General features: G+C 46.0%; 2 protein-coding genes and 12 non-coding genes across 16 annotated transcripts; 1 reads left to right on the top strand and 13 right to left on the bottom strand.

Moving 5' to 3' along the window:
* Nucleotides 1–21: 21 nt before the first annotated feature.
* LOC147202924 (uncharacterized) lies at nt 22–3,773 on the bottom strand. 3 transcript variants are annotated; one of them, XM_086114797.1, is made up of 5 exons: nt 3,698–3,757; nt 2,725–2,858; nt 2,218–2,576; nt 2,029–2,124; nt 22–1,938 (listed from the first exon to the last, which is right to left on the bottom strand). In XM_086114797.1, the coding sequence occupies exons 3-5, from the start codon at nt 2,550–2,552 to the stop codon at nt 1,893–1,895; spliced, it is 477 nt and encodes a 158-aa protein (XP_085970923.1). In that variant the 5' UTR covers nt 2,553–2,576; nt 2,725–2,858; nt 3,698–3,757; the 3' UTR covers nt 22–1,892. The 3 variants fall into 3 exon arrangements, with proteins under 3 accessions (XP_085970923.1, XP_085970921.1, XP_085970922.1); XM_086114795.1 differs by lacking the exon at nt 2,725–2,858 and having other exon boundaries at nt 3,698–3,773; XM_086114796.1 differs by lacking the exon at nt 3,698–3,757 and having other exon boundaries at nt 2,725–3,689.
* Nucleotides 3,774–4,001: 228 nt separating this feature from the next.
* trnap-ugg (transfer RNA proline (anticodon UGG)) lies at nt 4,002–4,073 on the bottom strand. The gene has a single exon. It is a non-coding gene; the product is annotated as a tRNA-Pro (tRNA).
* Nucleotides 4,074–4,798: 725 nt separating this feature from the next.
* Nucleotides 4,799–4,870, bottom strand: trnap-ugg (transfer RNA proline (anticodon UGG)). The gene has a single exon. It is a non-coding gene; the product is annotated as a tRNA-Pro (tRNA).
* Nucleotides 4,871–5,280: 410 nt separating this feature from the next.
* On the bottom strand, nt 5,281–5,352 carry trnap-ugg (transfer RNA proline (anticodon UGG)). The gene has a single exon. It is a non-coding gene; the product is annotated as a tRNA-Pro (tRNA).
* A 410-nt stretch (nt 5,353–5,762) lies between these two features.
* trnap-ugg (transfer RNA proline (anticodon UGG)) lies at nt 5,763–5,834 on the bottom strand. The gene has a single exon. It is a non-coding gene; the product is annotated as a tRNA-Pro (tRNA).
* A 459-nt stretch (nt 5,835–6,293) lies between these two features.
* Nucleotides 6,294–6,365, bottom strand: trnap-ugg (transfer RNA proline (anticodon UGG)). Its single transcript has one exon. It is a non-coding gene; the product is annotated as a tRNA-Pro (tRNA).
* A 250-nt stretch (nt 6,366–6,615) lies between these two features.
* On the bottom strand, nt 6,616–6,687 carry trnap-ugg (transfer RNA proline (anticodon UGG)). The gene has a single exon. It is a non-coding gene; the product is annotated as a tRNA-Pro (tRNA).
* Nucleotides 6,688–7,097: 410 nt separating this feature from the next.
* trnap-ugg (transfer RNA proline (anticodon UGG)) lies at nt 7,098–7,169 on the bottom strand. The gene has a single exon. It is a non-coding gene; the product is annotated as a tRNA-Pro (tRNA).
* A 1,252-nt stretch (nt 7,170–8,421) lies between these two features.
* trnap-ugg (transfer RNA proline (anticodon UGG)) lies at nt 8,422–8,493 on the bottom strand. The gene has a single exon. It is a non-coding gene; the product is annotated as a tRNA-Pro (tRNA).
* Nucleotides 8,494–9,417: 924 nt separating this feature from the next.
* On the bottom strand, nt 9,418–9,489 carry trnap-ugg (transfer RNA proline (anticodon UGG)). Its single transcript has one exon. It is a non-coding gene; the product is annotated as a tRNA-Pro (tRNA).
* A 1,253-nt stretch (nt 9,490–10,742) lies between these two features.
* trnap-ugg (transfer RNA proline (anticodon UGG)) lies at nt 10,743–10,814 on the bottom strand. Its single transcript has one exon. It is a non-coding gene; the product is annotated as a tRNA-Pro (tRNA).
* A 1,067-nt stretch (nt 10,815–11,881) lies between these two features.
* On the bottom strand, nt 11,882–11,953 carry trnap-ugg (transfer RNA proline (anticodon UGG)). The gene has a single exon. It is a non-coding gene; the product is annotated as a tRNA-Pro (tRNA).
* Nucleotides 11,954–13,092: 1,139 nt separating this feature from the next.
* Nucleotides 13,093–13,164, bottom strand: trnap-cgg (transfer RNA proline (anticodon CGG)). The gene has a single exon. It is a non-coding gene; the product is annotated as a tRNA-Pro (tRNA).
* Nucleotides 13,165–13,417: 253 nt separating this feature from the next.
* dtymk (deoxythymidylate kinase (thymidylate kinase)) lies at nt 13,418–17,380 on the top strand. The gene is made up of 5 exons (XM_086115870.1): nt 13,418–13,619; nt 14,131–14,239; nt 16,646–16,736; nt 16,954–17,151; nt 17,223–17,380. Exons 1-5 carry the CDS (start codon nt 13,490–13,492, stop codon nt 17,331–17,333), a joined length of 639 nt encoding a protein of 212 aa, XP_085971996.1. The 5' UTR covers nt 13,418–13,489; the 3' UTR covers nt 17,334–17,380.
* Nucleotides 17,381–18,545: the final 1,165 nt, after the last annotated feature.

Genomic DNA, 18,545 nt, shown 5'->3' with positions numbered 1-18,545 from the left:
CCTTGGACTAAGCTTCTGTCCAAACTTGGACTACATTTTGGGCCGATCCGAGCTCTATTTTTGGCCAGACGTTTGTCCACAGCTTAGCCAAGATGAAACTCCAGACTTTTGGTTCAGACATTGGGGCAGATCTTGCTCCAGATTTTGTCCAGTTCTTGGTATAGACTTCCATCCACACATGTGTCCAGACTTAAGTCCAGCCCTTGTCTGCAATCTAAATCTTGGTCCTGACTTTTGTCAAGAGAATTGTCTGGACTTTGGTTCAAACATTGGTCCACACCTTTTCCAGACTTTTGTCCAGGTCTTGGTCTAGACTTCTGTCCATACCTTGGTCCAGACTTTAGTCCAACACCTGGTCCAGAATCCAAATCTTGTTCCTGACTTTTGTCCAGATCTTAGTTGAAACCATAGTTTGCTAATACAAAAAACCCCCCAAAACAAAACAGGAAAGGCAATCCGTCACAGTTACTCAGCGTGGCTTTCACAGCCTGACCTGACTTGTTCCAACGACTCGACACCAAACCGGATCACCAACTAACGGATTTCTTGCACCATCCCACTCGGAAACCACCCCGGCCCAAATTTGCACCATCAACCGTTGACCCGAAACCTGAGACCTGTATCTCCACACAATCTTTGTTGTCTTGCTTAATAATGAAAGTCATGATCCAGTTTTTTCATAATCTCACCACGGAGACTCTTGGCCAGATGCTGGATGAATGCTTTTCTATAATCCTCTTTCATGCTCCAGCGAGTCTTTTGTCGCACGCTTCTGTTGTGCGACGTTGTGTTATGAAGAAGCAGTCATCATCGACGGGCGGGCGGGGGGGTGGGGGGGTGATGTCTACAAGCCGATTGTTGTCCCGTAAAACTGCGTATCATACACCACAATTAAATTCTCTGAAAGTTACTTTGCAGTAAAAAAAAAAAAAAAAAAGGATAATTTTATTTCAAATTCAAGGCATTCGCTGGAAGGGACTGTTGTTATAAAGCCAATTGTTGTCCCGTAAAGCTATGTATGATGCTACCAAAACAGAAAATCCACAATTACATACTCGCACAATATTTTTCTTGTCATAAATAAGTGATTGTTTATTGAACATTCGACGTGCCCCCCCCCCCAAAAAAAAAAGAAAAATAGGAAAAAGTCAGACTGGTGTCCTGAGCGATTGTTGTCCTGTAAAGCTGCATTCGTTGTTTTGCGCTATTTTGGTCATCATAAAATTGAAAAAATTGATAAATCTAGTGCAGGATAGAGGGTAAGGGCTGAAGTCTTTCAAACAGTTGTCCTGTCAAGCTGCTTATGATGCTAACAGTTACTTTGTCACCATAAATAAAAAATTGATTGGTGTTATTTATCCATCCATCCATTTTCCGAACCGCTTGATCCTCAGTAGGGTCGCGGGGGGTGCTGGAGCCCATCCCAGCTGTCTTCGGGCAGTGGGCGGGGGACACCCTGAATCGGTTGCCAGCCAATCGCAGGGCACACAGAGACGAACAACCATCCACGCTCACATTCACACCTAGGGACAATTTAGAGCGTCCAATCAGCCTGACATGCACGTTTTTGGAATGTGGGAGGAAACCGGAGCACCCGGAGAAAACCCACGCAGACCCGGGGAGAACATGCAAACTCCACACAGGGAGGCCGGAGCTGGAATTGAACCCGGTACCTCTGCACTGTGAAGTCAACGTGCTAACCACTGGACTACCGGGCCGCCTTGGTGTTATTTAGTGTTGAACAAATTTTAGGAGAAACCATCTGTTCCCTGGGGGGGGTGTGTCCCTGTATGTGTTTTAGACATAGTTGAGCCAAATCCCACAGCAGCAGCTGGGAGAACTTATAGTCAGAATAAATAAGGGGCAGTTGGGGGCTGGGGGTGGGCGCAGGATCATAACAGCTCTTCGCTGGAGAGCCTGCGCCAGGACTTCATTTCCCTTCAAGAATGAAAGAAAAGGCAACAATTTATCCTGCGTTTTCATTAACATTCGCTTTTCAGGGGGGGGGGGGGGGGGGGTCCGACTTACACATTACTGCTGGGCAGTATCTGCTCTCTGGGCCTCTTGGTCAGTGTAAACTTGCGGAAGAAGAAGCGGAACTTCAGCTTGTGTCTGGCGGAATTGCTGGGATGACAGAAACCTTCAAGTTTGTTTCTTGTCGGGCTGAACGATTTTTTTAAAAAATCACGCAGAATGAAGAGGTCCTCCGATAGCTACCATTGTGCTCGGGGCATGGCCGCCCTCGCCTCCTCTTTGGTCCCACCATCCCCGTCGTCGTCTTCCCGGTCGTTCGGTATCTGCTCCCATAGCGTGCTGTCAACCCACAGCGCCTCCTGCAGGCTGAGGCCACGCCGCACACAGGTGACGCGGCGGCACAGTGGGCAGCGCACGCTCAGCGCCGGCCCAACGCCTCCCGGTGCCGAGCTCGCCGCCATGGCCTCCAGGCAGGCCTGGCAGAAGGTGTGCTGGCAGTGCAGCAGCCGGGGGACGCGCTCCGCCCGGGAGAAGGCCAGCAGGCAAACGCTGCAGTCGCCCTCGCCGCACAGCACCATGGAAGACCCCCTGGCGACGCCTCTCTGCAGGGGCGCGAGATCATGTTAACGGCGTCCGTCCCACCTGGACTTGTCACCGGCCGATCACAATGCACAAAGAGTCAACCATTGACACGCATTCACATCTATGGACAATTTGAGTCTTTTGGAAAGTGTGAGGAGGCCGCAGTACCTGGAGAGAACCCACGGAAGGTACGGCTATTCTCCGGGTATTCTCCAGGTACTCCGGCAAACGTACAAATTCCTCAAAGAAAGGCAGGGTTGTTTTGAAGTTCTTCAGCTCAGCATAGAACAGGATTGAAGGTCCTAAAGTGGAGCACAGAGCTACACATCTCCAGCACCAGAAGCGACGACTGGGTGAGTAGTTTTCATTTATTTCGCTTTCACTTTACAGCCGCTCGCTGATTTTAACCCTTTCAGGGACAGCGGTTACTGTGACCTACACCTTATCCTGAATCGGTGCATGAAAGGGTTAAAACATACCTGTAAGTATTTTGTTTTATGTACTTTCATGGTTGAATTTATGATGACACTTTTATCACCGCTTTTAATTGTTGAACTTATTATGACACTTTTTATGACCTTTCGGAAGGATAAAAGAAAAAAAATGTGATGCAGGAAGTCCAGCAGCACTTCCTTGTTACTGTAAATGATATGCTTGGATGGGTTGATTGTTTGTTTTTGTTTTTTTCCTTATACTGCGGTTCACTTATTCGTACTCTGTTTTCCTGTTTATGACTGAAAACAATCAGAAAATGTTGACAAAAATGCTACAATAGATGGCATAGATGTGTATTGCATATACATTTATACATATAAAAAAAACTATAGAATCATAGATACAATTATATACATTATAAAATATATACAATATATTGTACATTAGTTGTTTTTTTTTTTGCAGCCAAAAAAGACGACCTTGTTTACAAAAGCGTTTTGTGAATTGTTCCTTGGTGTGAGTGTGAGTGCAAAAGGTTGTGCGGAGAATAGGATCAGAAAATCAGTTACTTTAATTCCAAAATGTCCATTCATTCTATTTTCCAACAATCCCATAAGGCTTTACTCTTATTTACGACCCAGCAAGTTGCACACAGTGCGTCCGTCACCAACAAAGAGGAAAAACAACAGCAAAGCAACGTACTTACAGCAGAGTAGTAGAACTCAAAATATCATCCGAAAGAGTGAGTGGCTTGCTGCCGAGGGAGGTTTTGCTTTATGAATGAAGGCGGCGCAGCTTGTTTCTTTGCTATTGTTGGGATTGTGGGGGCGGTTCCCGGTTGCCTGCTGTAACGTCTGCAGAGAGCAGCTGTGGAAGCAGGCGGCCCGGAGGAGGCGGCCTGTCCTTTGTCAAGAGCAGCTGGACGACGGCGGTTTGAAACGTCGGGGATGCTGAAATGAGCAAAGACAGATTCGATGGGGGAAATATTTACGTGGGACAGGTAAAAGACTGGGCTCGTCCGGGATTTGAACCCGGGACCTCTCGCACCCAAAGCGAGAATCATACCCCTAGACCAACGAGCCACCCTACTTCATTCCCAAATAAAAAAATATATATCCTTTTCAAATGCAAGCTACTGGGAGGCCGGGGGGGGGGGGGGGGGGGGCTTCAAGGGCTAAGGCAAGGCACCCCAAGCCCGCCCGTACTGTCCTGAGTGTGTCACATTTAATTGGCTTTGATATGCTCCGGGATTTGCTGGGTTTCAACTTCATCCGTGCCCACGTAATGGTGGCATGAAGCTTTCCCAGCAGGTGTTTAGTGCACGCAACGGTTGAGGTCAAAGTGGTCCTGATGGTGCAGAAGGGAGTTGACGTTCACCCGTTTGGAAGCTGAAATGATCACTTCCATTTCCATGGTGAAGGCGAGAGGGAAAACGGGACAATATTCCCACTTCCAAAGATTACCTTGACGTTGCGTATTCCGTTGTTTGGACGCAGAATTGTAGATGGCGGAAGTAGTTTCTCACCAGGTTTGTGATGGTCTTTGGGAGGTGGATGAAGTTGAAGGCTGTCCAAATGACAGAATGGGGGACGGATCCAAAAGTGTTGGCGAGGTCCAGGAATCGAACGTCCCGGTGTCTTTGATTACACTCTTCATGTTGACATACGCAGCTTTCGTACCAAGAAACCACCAGAAATTGTGCTTGTACTCATTCCAATCACACCAAAAGCAAATCAACCGCTTTCATGGAATTGGAGTGGCCACCCTTGAGTGTTGATTCCATGGCGAGGTGAGGAACCAAAACCACGGGCTCGTCCGGGATTTGAACCCGGGACCTCTCGCACCCAAAGCGAGAATCATACCCCTAGACCAACGAGCCACCTGTCTACCTTTAAACTGAAATCTTCTATATCCTTTCAACTGCTAAGTGTTGGACCCCACATGGTTTTCGTGATGTTTGCTTCAGAACGGAGCAAGGACGAAGGCAAGCCACCGCAAGCCTGTCCACACTCGGGTCCTGACGAGATTGAAGAAGCCTATCCCATCTGTCTTCGAGCAGTCGGCGGGGTACACCCAGAACTGGTCGCCAGCCAATCCCAGGACACAAAGACAAACAAACATTCACGCTCACAATCACACGGACGGACAATTTAGAGTGTTCCTTTGACATGCCAGACATGTTTCTGGAATGCGGGAGGAAACCCGCAGAAAACCCACGCATGTACAGAGAGACGATGCAAACCTCACACAGGAAGTGTTGACTGCTTGGCTAAGGGAGAAACTAAAACTGGGCTCGTCCGGGATTTGAACCCGGGACCTCTCGCACCCAAAGCGAGAATCATACCCCTAGACCAACGAGCCACCTATCTACCTTTAAACTGAAATCCTCTATATCCTTTCAACTGCTAAGTGTTGGACCCCACATGGTTTTCGTGATGTTTGCTTCAGAACGGAGCAAGGACGAAGGCAAGCCACCGCAAGCCTGTCCACACTCGGGTCCTGACGAGATTGAAGAAGCCTATCCCATCTGTCTTCGAGCAGTCGGCGGGGTACACCCAGAACTGGTCGCCAGCCAATCCCAGGACACAAAGACAAACAAACATTCACGCTCACAATCACACGGATGGACAATTTAGAGTGTTCCATTGACATGCCAGACATGTTTCTGGAATGCGGGAGGAAACCCGCAGAAAACCCACGCATGCACAGAGAGACGATGCAAACCCCACACAGGAAGTGTTGACTGCTTGGCTAAGGGAGAAACTAAAACAGGGCTCGTCCAGGATTTGAACTCGGGACCTCTCGCACCCAAAGCGAGAATCATACCCCTAGACCAACGAGCCACCTGCCCTTCAAACAATTAATCAAATCTATATCCTTTCAACTGCTCAGTGTTGCCAAGGACTGCACTTGGTTTTGTGGTGTTTTCTTCAGGGCGGAGCAAGTACAAAGGCGAGCCACCGCAAGCGTATCCATACTTGAGTCCTGACTACATTGAAGAAATGCTAATTTCTAATTTCAAAGCAAACATGGTGAAGCAGCTGGCAACAGTAAGGAAGTCAGCCCCGAGTGTAAATGCTTGAGGAACCAAAAGTGGGCTCGTCAGAGATTTAAACCCGGGACCTCTCGCACCTACAGCGAGAATCATACCACTAGATTCTCGCTTTGGGTGCGAGAGGTCCCGGGTTCAAATCCCGGAAGAGCCCAGTTTTGGCTCCTCGCTGAGCGAGAAAACCCACGCATGCACCGGGAAAACATGCATAACCCATATTGACTCCTTGGCTCAGCGAGGAGCCAAAACTGGGCTCGTCCGGGATTTGAACCCGGGACCTCTCGCACCCAAAGCGAGAATCATACCCCTAGACCAACGAGCCATCCGGCTTTGAAGCAATTAATTCAATCTATATCCTTTCAACTGCTCAGTGTTGTCAATGCACTTGGTTTTGTGGTGTTTGCTTCAGGACGGGGCAAAGACGAAGAAAAGCCACCACAAGCGTGTCCATACTTGAGTACTGACGACATTGAAGAAATGCTCCTTTCTGGTTTCAAAGCAAACATGGTGAAGTAGCTGGCAACGGAAGGGAAATCAGCCCCGAGTGTACATGCTTGAGGAACCAAAACCACGGGCTCATCCGGGATTTGAACCCAGAACCTCTCGCACCCAAAGCGAGAATCATACCCCTAGACCAACGAGCCACCTGTCTACCTTTAAACTGAAATCCTCTATATCCTTTCAACTGCTAAGTGTTGGACCCCACATGGTTTTCGTGATGTTTGCTTCAGAACGGAGCAAGGACGAAGGCAAGCCACCGCAAGCCTGTCCACACTCGGGTCCTGACGAGATTGAAGAAGCCTATCCCATCTGTCTTCGAGCAGTCGGCGGGGTACACCCAGAACTGGTCGCCAGCCAATCCCAGGACACAAAGACAAACAAACATTCACGCTCACAATCACACGGACGGACAATTTAGAGTGTTCCATTGACATGCCAGACATGTTTCTGGAATGCGGGAGGAAACCCGCAGAAAACCCACGCATGCACAGAGAGACGATGCAAAGCCCACACAGGAAGTGTTGACTGCTTGGCTAAGGGAGAAACAAAAACTGGGCTCGTCCGGGATTTGAACCCGGGACCTCTCGCACCCAAAGCGAGAATCATACCCCTAGACCAACGAGCCACCTGCCCTTCGAGCAATTAATCAAATCTATATCCTTTCAACTGCTCAGTGTTGGCAAGGTTTTGTGGTGTTTGCTTCAGGGCGGAGCAACGACAAAGGTGAGCCACCGCAAGCGTGTTCATACTTGAATCCTGACTGCATTGAAGAAATGGTCATTGAGTAAAACCCGCGTACCTCTTTGAGGTTTTTGTTTGGGGCACGCAACGGTTGAGGTCAAAGTGGTCATGATGACACTGATGGGAGGTCGATGTTGTCCCCGTCAGACGTTCTTCCACCTGCAACCAGTTTGGAAGCTGAAATGATCACTTCCATTGCCAGGGTGAAGGTGAGAGGGGTAATGGTACATCCTGCCACTATATTCCCACTTCCAAAGATTGCCATGATGTCGCGTATTCCGTTGTTTGGACACAGAACTGCAGATGGCGGAAGTAATTTCTCACAAGGCTTGTGACGGAATTTGGGAGGTGGATGAAGTTGAAGGCTTTCCAGATTAAAGAATGAGAGACGGATCCAAAAGTGTTGGCGAGGTCCAGGAATCGGACGTGCCGGTCTCTTTGATTACACTCTTCATGTTGACATACGCGGCTTTCGCACCAAGAAACCACCAGAAATTGTGCTTGTACTCATTCCAGTCACACCAAAAGCAAATCAACCGCTTTCATGGAATTGGAGTGGCCACCCTTGAGTGTTGATTCATGGTGAGGTGAGGAACCAAAACCACGGGCTCATCCGGATTTGAATCCGGGACCTCTCGCACCCAAAGCGAGAATCATACTCCTAGACCAACGAGCCACCTGTCTACCTTTAAACTGAAATCCTCTATATCCTTTCAACTGCTAAGTGTTGGCAAGGTTTTGTGGTGTTTGCTTCAGGGCGGAGCAACGACAAAGGTGAGCCATACCTCTAGACCAACGATCCAGCTGTCTCGTTTAAAAGCGAGATACTCTATATCTTTTCAACTGCTAAGTGTTGGCGGATCTTGCATGGTTTTCGTCGTGTTTGCTTCAGGACGGAGCAAGGACGAAGGCAAGCGACCGCAAGCATGTCCTCACTCGGGTCCTGACTAGATTGAAGAAATGCTAATTGTATAAAACCTAGTCTGTCTTTGAGGACTGCAGATTCGGCTCACTGAGTGGAGCCCGGGTCTCAAAGCAAAACATGGCATTTATCTGTTCTGCTCCACGCCACAAGGAGACGATGCAAACCCCACACAGAAAGTGTTGACTACTTGGCTCAGGGAAACATTAAAACTGGGCTCGTCCGGGATTTGAACCCGGGACCTCTCGCACCCAAAGCGAGAATCATACCCCTAGACCAACGAGCCAGCTGTCATTAGCACAATTAATTAAATCTATATCCTTTCAACTGCTCAGTGTTGTCTAACCACTTAGTTTTGTGGTGGCTGCTTCAGGGTGGAGCAAGGACAAAGGCGAGCCACCGCAAATGTGTCCATACTTGAATCCTACATTGAAGAAATGATCATTTCTGCTTTCAAAGCAAACATGGTGAAGCAGCTGGCAAAGGGAAGGGAAGTCAGCATTGAGTGTAAATGCTTGAGGAACCAAAACCGGGCTCGCTCGGGATTTGAACCCGGGACCACTCGCACCCAAAGCAAGAATCATACCCCTAGAGCATAGGTGTCAAACTCAGGTCCTGGAGGGCCGCTGTCATGCATGTTTTCCAAGTCTCTCTGCTGCAACACCTGATTCAAATGAACAGATTCAATGTCAGGCTTCCGCAGAGCTTGCTGATGATCTGATCATTTGAATCAGGTGTGTTGCAACAGGGAGACTTGGAAAACATGCAGGGCAGCGGCCCTCCAGGACCTGAGTTTGACACCTATGCTCTAGACCAACAAGCCACATATGCTTAGGTAAAATTTAGTAACTTTATGTTCTTTCAACTGCGATGTTTTGCACTTCAGGATGGAGGCAAGGACGAAGGCAAGCCACCGCAAGCCTGTCCACACTCGGGTCCTGACGAGATTGAAGAAGCCTATCCCATCTGTCTTCGAGCAGTCGGCGGGGTACACCCAGAACTGGTCGCCAGCCAATCCCAGGACACAAAGACAAACAAACATTCACGCTCACAATCACACGGACGGACAATTTAGTGTTTTCCATTGACATGCCAGACATGTTTCTGGAATGCGGGAGGAAACCCGCAGAAAACCCACGCATGCACAGAGAGACGATGCAAACCCCACACAGGAAGTGTTGACTGCTTGGCTAAGGGAGAAACAAAAACTGGGCTCGTCCGGGATTTGAACCCGGGACCTCTCGCACCCAAAGCGAGAATCATACCCCTAGACCAACGAGCCACCTGCCCTTCGAGCAATTAATCAAATCTATATCCTTTCAACTGCTCAGTGTTGGCAAGGTTTTGTGGTGTTTGCTTCAGGGCGGAGCAACGACAAAGGTGAGCCACCGCAAGCGTGTTCATACTTGAATCCTGACTGCATTGAAGAAATGGTCATTGAGTAAAACCCGCGTACCTCTTTGAGGTTTTTGTTTGGGGCACGCAACGGTTGAGGTCAAAGTGGTCATGATGACACTGATGGGAGGTCGATGTTGTCCCCGTCAGACGTTCTTCCACCTGCAACCAGTTTGGAAGCTGAAATGATCACTTCCATTGCCAGGGTGAAGGTGAGAGGGGTAATGGTACATCCTGCCACTATATTCCCACTTCCAAAGATTGCCATGATGTCGCGTATTCCGTTGTTTGGACGCAGAATTGCAGATGGCGGAAGTAATTTCTCACAAGGCTTGTGACGGAATTTGGGAGGTGGATGAAGTTGAAGGCTTTCCAGATTAAAGAATGAGAGACGGATCCAAAAGTGTTGGCGAGGTCCGGGAATCGGACGTGCCGGTCTCTTTGATTACACTCTTCATGTTGACATACGCGGCTTTCGTACCAAGAAACCACCAGAAATTGTGCTTGTACTCATTCCAGTCACACCAAAAGCAAATCAACCGCTTTCATGGAATTGGAGTGGCCACCCTTGAGTGTTGATTCCATGGCGAGGTGAGGAACCAAAACCACGGGCTCCTCCGGATTCGAACCCGGGACCTCTCGCATCCAAAGCGAGAATCATACTCCTAGACCAACGAGCCACCTGTCTACCTTTAAACTGAAATCCTCTATATCCTTTCAACTGCTAAGTGTTGGCAAGGTTTTGTGGTGTTTGCTTCAGGGCGGAGCAACGACAAAGGTGAGCCATACCTCTAGACCAACGATCCAGCTGTCTCGTTTAAAAGCGAGATACTCTATATCTTTTCAACTGCTAAGTGTTGGCGGATCTTGCATGGTTTTCGTCGTGTTTGCTTCAGGACGGAGCAAGGACGAAGGCAAGCGACCGCAAGCATGTCCTCACTCGGGTCCTGACTAGATTGAAGAAATGCTAATTGTATAAAACCTAGTCTGTCTTTGAGGACTGCAGATTCGGCTCACTGAGTGGAGCCCGGGTCTCAAAGCAAAACATGGCATTTATCTGTTCTGCTCCACGCCACAAGGAGACGATGCAAACCCCACACAGAAAGTGTTGACTACTTGGCTCAGGGAAACATTAAAACTGGGCTCGTCCGGGATTTGAACCCGGGACCTCTCGCACCCAAAGCGAGAATCATACCCCTAGACCAACGAGCCAGCTGTCATTAGCACAATTAATTAAATCTATATCCTTTCAACTGCTCAGTGTTGTCTAACCACTTAGTTTTGTGGTGGCTGCTTCAGGGTGGAGCAAGGACAAAGGCGAGCCACCGCAAATGTGTCCATACTTGAATCCTACATTGAAGAAATGATCATTTCTGCTTTCAAAGCAAACATGGTGAAGCAGCTGGCAAAGGGAAGGGAAGTCAGCATTGAGTGTAAATGCTTGAGGAACCAAAACCGGGCTCGTTCGGGATTTGAACCCGGGACCACTCACACCCAAAGCAAGAATCATACCCCTAGACCATAGGTGTCAAACTCAGGTCCTGGGGGGCCGCTGTCATGCATGTTTTCCAAGTCTCTCTGCTGCAACACCTGATTCAAATGAACAGGTTCAATGTCAGGCTTCCGCAGAGCTTGCTGATGATCTGATCATTTGAATCAGGTGTGTTGCAACAGGGAGACTTGGAAAACATGCAGGGCAGCGGCCCTCCAGGACCTGAGTTTGACACCTATGCTCTAGACCAACAAGCCACATATGCTTAGGTAAAATTTAGTAACTTTATGTCCTTTCAACTGCGATGTTTTGCACTTCAGGACAGAGGCAAGGACGAAGGTAAGCCATCGCAAGCCTGTCCACACTCGGGTCCTGACTAGATTGAAGAAATGCTAATTGAATAAAAACCTAGTATGTCTTTGGGTCTCAAAGCAAACACGGTGAAGCAGCATTTAGCTGTTATGCTCCACCCCAGTGGAATAAGCTGCGACCACAAGTGAAGTCGGCCCCAAGTGTAAATGCTTTGAAGCTTGGAGGCAATCCCAAGTGGTTTTGGGTAGTAGGCGGGATACACCCTGAACCGGTTGCAAGCTAATCGCAGGACACACAAAGACAAACAACCATTCACACTCACACGGAGGGACAATTTAGAGTGTTCCATTGACATGCCAGGCATGTTTCTGGAATGTGGGGGGGAAACCCAGAGAAAACCCACGCATGCACCGGGAAAACATGCATAACCCACACAGGAGGTATTGACTCCTTGGCTCAGCGAGGAGCCAAAACTGGGCTCATCCGGGGTTTGAACCCGGGACCTCTCGCACCCAAAGCGAGAATCATACCCCTAGACCAACAAGCCACTTGTCATTAGGTAAAATTTTGCAACTCTATATCCTTTCAACTGCAATGTTTTGTGTTGCACTCGGTTTGTTTCTAGACGGACCAAAGGCGATGGCAAGACACCACAAGCCTGTCCATACGCGGGTCCTGACTACATTGAAGAAATGCTAATTGGGTAAAAAAAACGAGGATGTCTTTGAAGGTCTCGAAGCAAACATGGTGAAGCAGCATTTAGCTGTCATGCTGCACATGAGTGGAATAAGCTGCCAACGGAAGTGAAGTCAGCCCCCAGTGTAAATGCTTGAGGAACCAAACCTGGGCTCATCTGGGATTTGAAAGCGGGACCTCTCGCAACCAAAGCAAGAATCATACCCTTGAACCATCTACCTTAAGAGTTAAATAAATAGTGTAAGTGAATAACAACAAGCACAGATGAAAAAGGTTTGTTTTTTAAATTACTCGTTGCTACTAATAAATTTGTGTTGCATCCATCCATTTTCCGATCCGCTTTATCCTCACAACGGTCACGGGCGTGTTGGAGCCTCTCCCAGCTATCTTTGGGCAGTCGGCGGGCTACACACAGAACTGGTTGCCAGCCAATCACAGAGCACACATTGGCGAACAACCATTCCCACTCACAAACAAACAATTTAGAGAGTTTCATTCACCTGCCATGCATGTTTTTGGAATCGGGGAGGAAACCCGAGTACCCGGAGGAAACGTGATGCAGGCACGGGGAGAACATGCAAACTCCACACCACACAGGAGGGCTGGAGCTGGAATCAAACTCTGCACCTCAACACTGCGAGGTGGATGTGCTAACCAGCAGACTTTCGTGCCACCTGAAATTATTTTAAATTATATTTATTGATGTTGCATTGAATGAGAAAATGTTTTAAGCAGGATACACAGTCAATGAAGGACAGAGCTGGAATCGCATCCTGTACATCTGCACTGTGAGACTGACCTGCCGATCAGTCAAGCACTGTGCTGACTGAGACTAATTCTAGGTACAGACTGTTGATGTTAATACATGCCCTCCGGCCAAGAACCACCACAAAATGTACTCATTACAGTTATACCAGAGAAGCAAATCAACCGGTTCACTGGAATTGTCGTGGACGCCACCCTGGAGTATTGACTCCTTGGCAAAACTTTGGGCTCGTCCGGGATTTGAACCCGGGACCTCTCGCACCCGAAGCGAGAATCATACCCCTAGACCAACGAGCCACGTGTCAACGTTGAACCTAGATTCGCTAAATATAATTATCAAAAAATAAAAGTAGTTCATAGTATCGTTTCTGTATTTCACAGTTCAATGTCGTTTTGGACACGACGCGAGAAAACCACACGAGCTTCTCTTAGCTTTGCTGTCGGCGTTATGTGCGTCGTTTCCTCCTCCGCTCCACATTCGCTCATTGCGTACGGCGTGATGACGTTGCGGAAGAGGCGGGGTCTTCACCGCAACGGAGAGGAAGTGACTCCAGACTTCCGTGTTTAGATTTTCGAGCGCGGGAAGAGCTCTCGAGCTACGTCCAGCGTTTTGTCTGCCGGCATGGCGGCCAAGCGAGGCGCGCTCATCGTCTTGGAGGGGGTAGACAAAGCTGGCAAGACCACCCAGTGCAAGAAGCTTGTCCAGGCGCTGCAGCAGAGCGGATACCCGGCGGAGATGATGAGGTTTCCCGGTGAGTCCCGACACGAACTTCGGCTAGCTTGCGTAGACTGCACAGTTCTGCTCCTTCCAACCTAATCCAACTCTATTTGCGTTTCCGATGCACGCATTCGTAAAATTGGTGAACTGTAGATTTCTTTTCAAACTATATTTAGAAATTGCCTGGTATTGACATTAAAACCTCTACATTTCTTTAAAAAATGAACTTTTTTAGGCTTTACGTCACTTGTTTTGGGATAGAAACATCTGGTGTCAGAGAATGTATTGTTTCGAATGTATGGTCAGTCTTTAGATGTGACATTCTCTGACCCCTTCATAGACCAAAAGGTGCATTTATCCGCGAGGTGCAAATGTGGTAGTAACACACGACAGTTCTCAGGAATGTTTTAACTCCCTCTCAAATATTGTCACCACTGTCCCATTGAAAAAAAATCATGAAAAGTAATCGATCGCATTTCGGGCTGAACCAATGATGCTTAAATGTCTTAAGAAAGTGTTTTATGTTCGTGCTTGGTGCTTGGCAGACAGAAGCACAACAATCGGAAAGCTGATAAGTGCGTACCTGGAGAAGAAGAGCGAGCTGGAGGACCACACGGTGCATCTTCTCTTCTCCGCCAACCGTTGGGAAATGGTGTAAGTAGTCTGACTTTTTCCTCACAAGTGGATTGGTTTGGTTTGTTTATTGAACATAAAACATATACAGTAATAATTTGACAGAAAATAAGGTTAAATAAAATAGTAAAAAAAGAAAGAAATCAGTCTTCATTCAACACAGTTATTATGTTCAAGGGAGTAGGAAGAAGTAAAAAACGTATCTAGTCCTACCCCGTTATGTGTTTATATCTAATAAATCATTTTTATATCAATCAGAAAAGAAAGAAAGTAAGAAGAAAGAAGTCTCCATTAAGGCTCATACTTTACCCTTAACCATGATATTTTTACAACTTTTGGTTTGTATCGGGATTATATACATCCACACCCTGGCACTCTTGTGTCAATTTTCTCTTGTATTCATAATGGATATTTCAATACCCTTCTCTATTTATCAATTTAGTTCTGATTTATCATTACTGTATATTTAATGTTTAGAATTGATCATTTTAACTCTGATTGATGTAGGTTGTTTGTACTATTTATTTGAATTTGTTTTTGAACTCGGCAAGCGATTTACTCATTTTCAGGTCCGTTTCGAAATTATTCCACAGATTAACACCTTTGATAGATACACTTCTTTGCTTGATGTTTGTTCTTGTTTTGAGTTTTTTGAATAAGTTGGTACCTCTTAAATCATAGCTGCTTTCTCGAATTTCAAAAAACTTCAGAATGTTTTGGCAGAGCAGGTTATTGTGTGCTTTGTACATTAATTGGGCGATTTTAAAGTCAACCAGGTCATAAAATTTCATCGCATTTAATTAGATAAATAGTGGATTTGTGGGTTCCGTATATTTTGATCTATTAATAATTCGATTTTTTTTTTTGTTGCAGTTTTAGAATAGGGAGTGTGTTTGTTTTGCAGGCATTTCCCCATATTTCCACACAGTAGGTCATATATGGTAATAATAATGAAGAGTATAATGTGTACAAAGATCTCTTATTTAGGACTTCCTTGGTTTTGTAGAGGATCCCTATGGTTTTGGCTATTTTTCTTTTTACGTTATCGATATGTGGCTTCCAACATAGGTTTGAGTCTGTTACTAATCCGAGAAACTTGGTTTGATACGCTCTTTCTATCTCAATTGAGTTTACCGTGATTTTAGCTTGGTGTTTGATTGGTCTTGTGCCAAAAACAATTAACTTCGATTTTTTCAGGTTAAGTGACAATTTATTTCTGTCGAACCCGTTTTTTAATTTGTTTAATGCGTTTTCTACGGTTGTCAGGAGCTGTTTCAGATTTATTCCAGAACAGTAGAAAGTTGTATCATCAGCAAATAGGACACATTTAAATTGTTTTGAGACCTTGCGGATATTGTTTATATATAAGATGAATAGTTTTGGATCAAGCACTGACCCCTGAGGAACTCCGTGAGTGATTTTCAGTTGATTTGTTTTTTTATTGTTGAGCTGCACGTACTTATATCTGTTTTCGAAATAACTTTTTATCCATTTATAAGCTACACCTCTAATGCCATATCTTTCTAGTTTTTCAATAGTATACTGTGATCTATTGTGTCAAAAGCTTTTTTTAGATCTAGGAAAACCCCAACAGTAAATTCTTTGTTGTCTATATTAGTGGCTATTGCTTCCGCAAACTCCATAACTGCCATTGAGGTGGTCCGCTTTTCCCTGAAGCCATATTGATTCTCACTTAACAGCGCATGCTTTTGTATAAAGCTATCAAGTCTGCGAGAAAATAGTTTTTCTAATATTTTTGAGAATTGTGGTAGTAGTGATATTGGTCTATAATTTGTAAACCGATGTCTTTCTCCACTTTTATAGATTGGAATAACTTTAGCAATTTTCATTTTTGATGGAAAGATACCAGCTTTGAATGACAGGTTGCATATGTGCGTGAAAGGTCGCACTACATATTCTATAATCTGCTTTATTATTGTCATATCAATATTAAAGCAATCAGTTGACTTTTTATTTTTAAAAGTTTTTACAATATTTGATACTTCTTGTTTTACAGCAGTAAGGAACATCGTGGAGGAGTTTTTTTCTACGTATCTATCTATTTCAAACAAGTTTGTTGGATCAGGAATTTGTTTTGCTAGGTTACTGCCGATGTTGACAAAATACTCATTAAATTCAGTTGCTATTTCTGCAGTTTTTTCCAGAATAGTATTTTTGCCTTTGATAAAATACTCTGTATAATCAATTTTTTTTAGGACTGTTTCTGATTATTTGATTAAGTATTTTCCATATTTCTTGTGTGTTGCTTTTATTCTGCTCTAATAGTGCATGATAATGATCTCTTTTACTGGTTCTTATAATATTTACTAGTTTATTTTTATAGGTCTTATATTGGATGGCTCAATATTGATGACTCAAGCTTTATTCTTGTGATAACGCCATGACTTTTTTTTCCCCCCCCGCTAGGCCTGAGATGAAGAGAAAGCTTGAGCAAGGCACCACGCTGGTGGTAGACCGATACGCTTTCTCTGGGGCCGCCTTCACTAGTGCCAAACCGGTGAGGTACCCGATCCTCAGCCGGTGTGCCCCCAAATAAATGTCAGAATTTTACCAAACAAGTTTTAATATTACAAAAGAAAATGATATCATTTTACAAGGGTAAATAGTTGTCATTTTTGGAGATTTTTTTTTTTTTTTTGCTCTCACACAACTTTGAGGAAAGATTAATTTTACTTGAATAATCGTAATTCTGTGAGAAACTGTTGGCGTTTTAGGGTTTCAGTCTGGACTGGTGCACCAGATCGGATGTGGGTCTGCCCAAACCGGACGTGGTCCTGTTTCTGCAGCTGAGCCCGGCCGAGGCGGCTTCACGAGGTCGCTACGGCGAGGAGCGCTACGAGGACGCCGCCTTCCAGAGCGCCGTGCTCGACCGCTTCCGTCAGCTCATGGACGACCCGTCCGTCAACTGGAAGGTGAGGATTCCCAAGACCATCGTTGCCGCTCAATCTTCTTCCTCTCTCATTCGAGTCCTCGTCCCGTGCAGGTGGTGGACGCGTCCGGGAGCGTGGACGACGTTCACAAAGACATCGCCCTGAAAAGTCTGGACGCCATCCACGCGGCGCAGACGCAACCTCTGGGAGAGCTGTGGAAGTGAACGGCCATTGTTACGTTTTTACAAATAAACTCATACCTGTCAACTCATACGGTTTAGCCATAGTTCATACAGATTTTGTGGTGAATCTTACGTATATGGCCGTATCGCACAAATCATACGGATTCTGAAAATCCCCCCCCCAGAATGGTGCTAGTCTACTCGAATGCTTTCATTTCCAAAGTAAATATAAATGGATGCTGTAACTTCGAGCCGATGGGTCAGCATTTGGAGTTGGTGAAAAAAGTAACGCAGGATACAACTCTGAACACAGTAATGCCACTAAGTAGAATGATGATTAGACATTTTGGCTCTTTATAAAGATTTTTTTGGTAGTTTATACAGGTTGGCGCTCCGAAAAGTTGACAGGTATGTAAACTCTCATTTTGTCTTGAAGCCTTCGCAAATGAGTAGAAGTTGAATGACTTAAAATAAAGTTATTTTCTGATGTTTCATGAAATCGTCCATTTCAATCCATCGTAAAAATGGATCGTCACGGCAAGACGATCCCTTGAAGAAAAAAAAACGACCATGTATAGTAAGGCGTTTTTAGCCGAAAAAAACGACCATGTATATAGTAAGGCATTTTTGGCCCAAAAAAAACGGTGCAAATGGTTTTCTTGATTGGCTGTCAGCCGGGTGAAGGTGCCCCCTCCCCTCTGCCGATGGCCCGAAGACAGCCGGGGGAGGCTCCAGCACACACCCCCGACCCCGACCCTTGTGAGTACAAGGGGATGAGAAAATGGATGGGAGGGTGGACGGACAACACCCATGCCAGCAAGAAGAGAACACGCAAGAGCGACAGGCCGGAGCTGGATTTGAACCCTGGACCTCTGCGTTCGCACTCCAACGCTAACCAGTGGGCCACGGAGCCAGCCCAACATTATACTCAAATGTATAAATGAAAGCATAAAACACTTAAAAAAAAAAAAAAAAAAGATCAACACAACACATTAAAAGTCATGATACTCTTAATTCTCTCTGTGTTGTCATTTCTTGCTCTTGTGCAGCTTTCTTGGCTTCGATCTTCTCCACCTGTTCCTGTCGGAGAAAGGGGATATGTCATCTGACCATCTTAATCACAACAGGACATTCCCTGAAATGTCATCAGCCATCTCAGTCACAACAGGATTTTTGCGTTTTTTTGCCCAAAAAAACGACCATGTATCGTAAGGCGTTTTTAGCCAAAAAAAACGACGATGGATGGTAAGTTTT

The sequence above is a fragment of the Hippocampus guttulatus genome, chromosome 7 (genome assembly GCF_054856545.1).
Source record: "Hippocampus guttulatus isolate MCC_2025c chromosome 7, RoL_Hgut_1.0, whole genome shotgun sequence".
Taxonomy (NCBI): domain Eukaryota; kingdom Metazoa; phylum Chordata; class Actinopteri; order Syngnathiformes; family Syngnathidae; genus Hippocampus; species Hippocampus guttulatus.
This window is presented reverse-complemented; position numbering and strand designations above follow the sequence as displayed.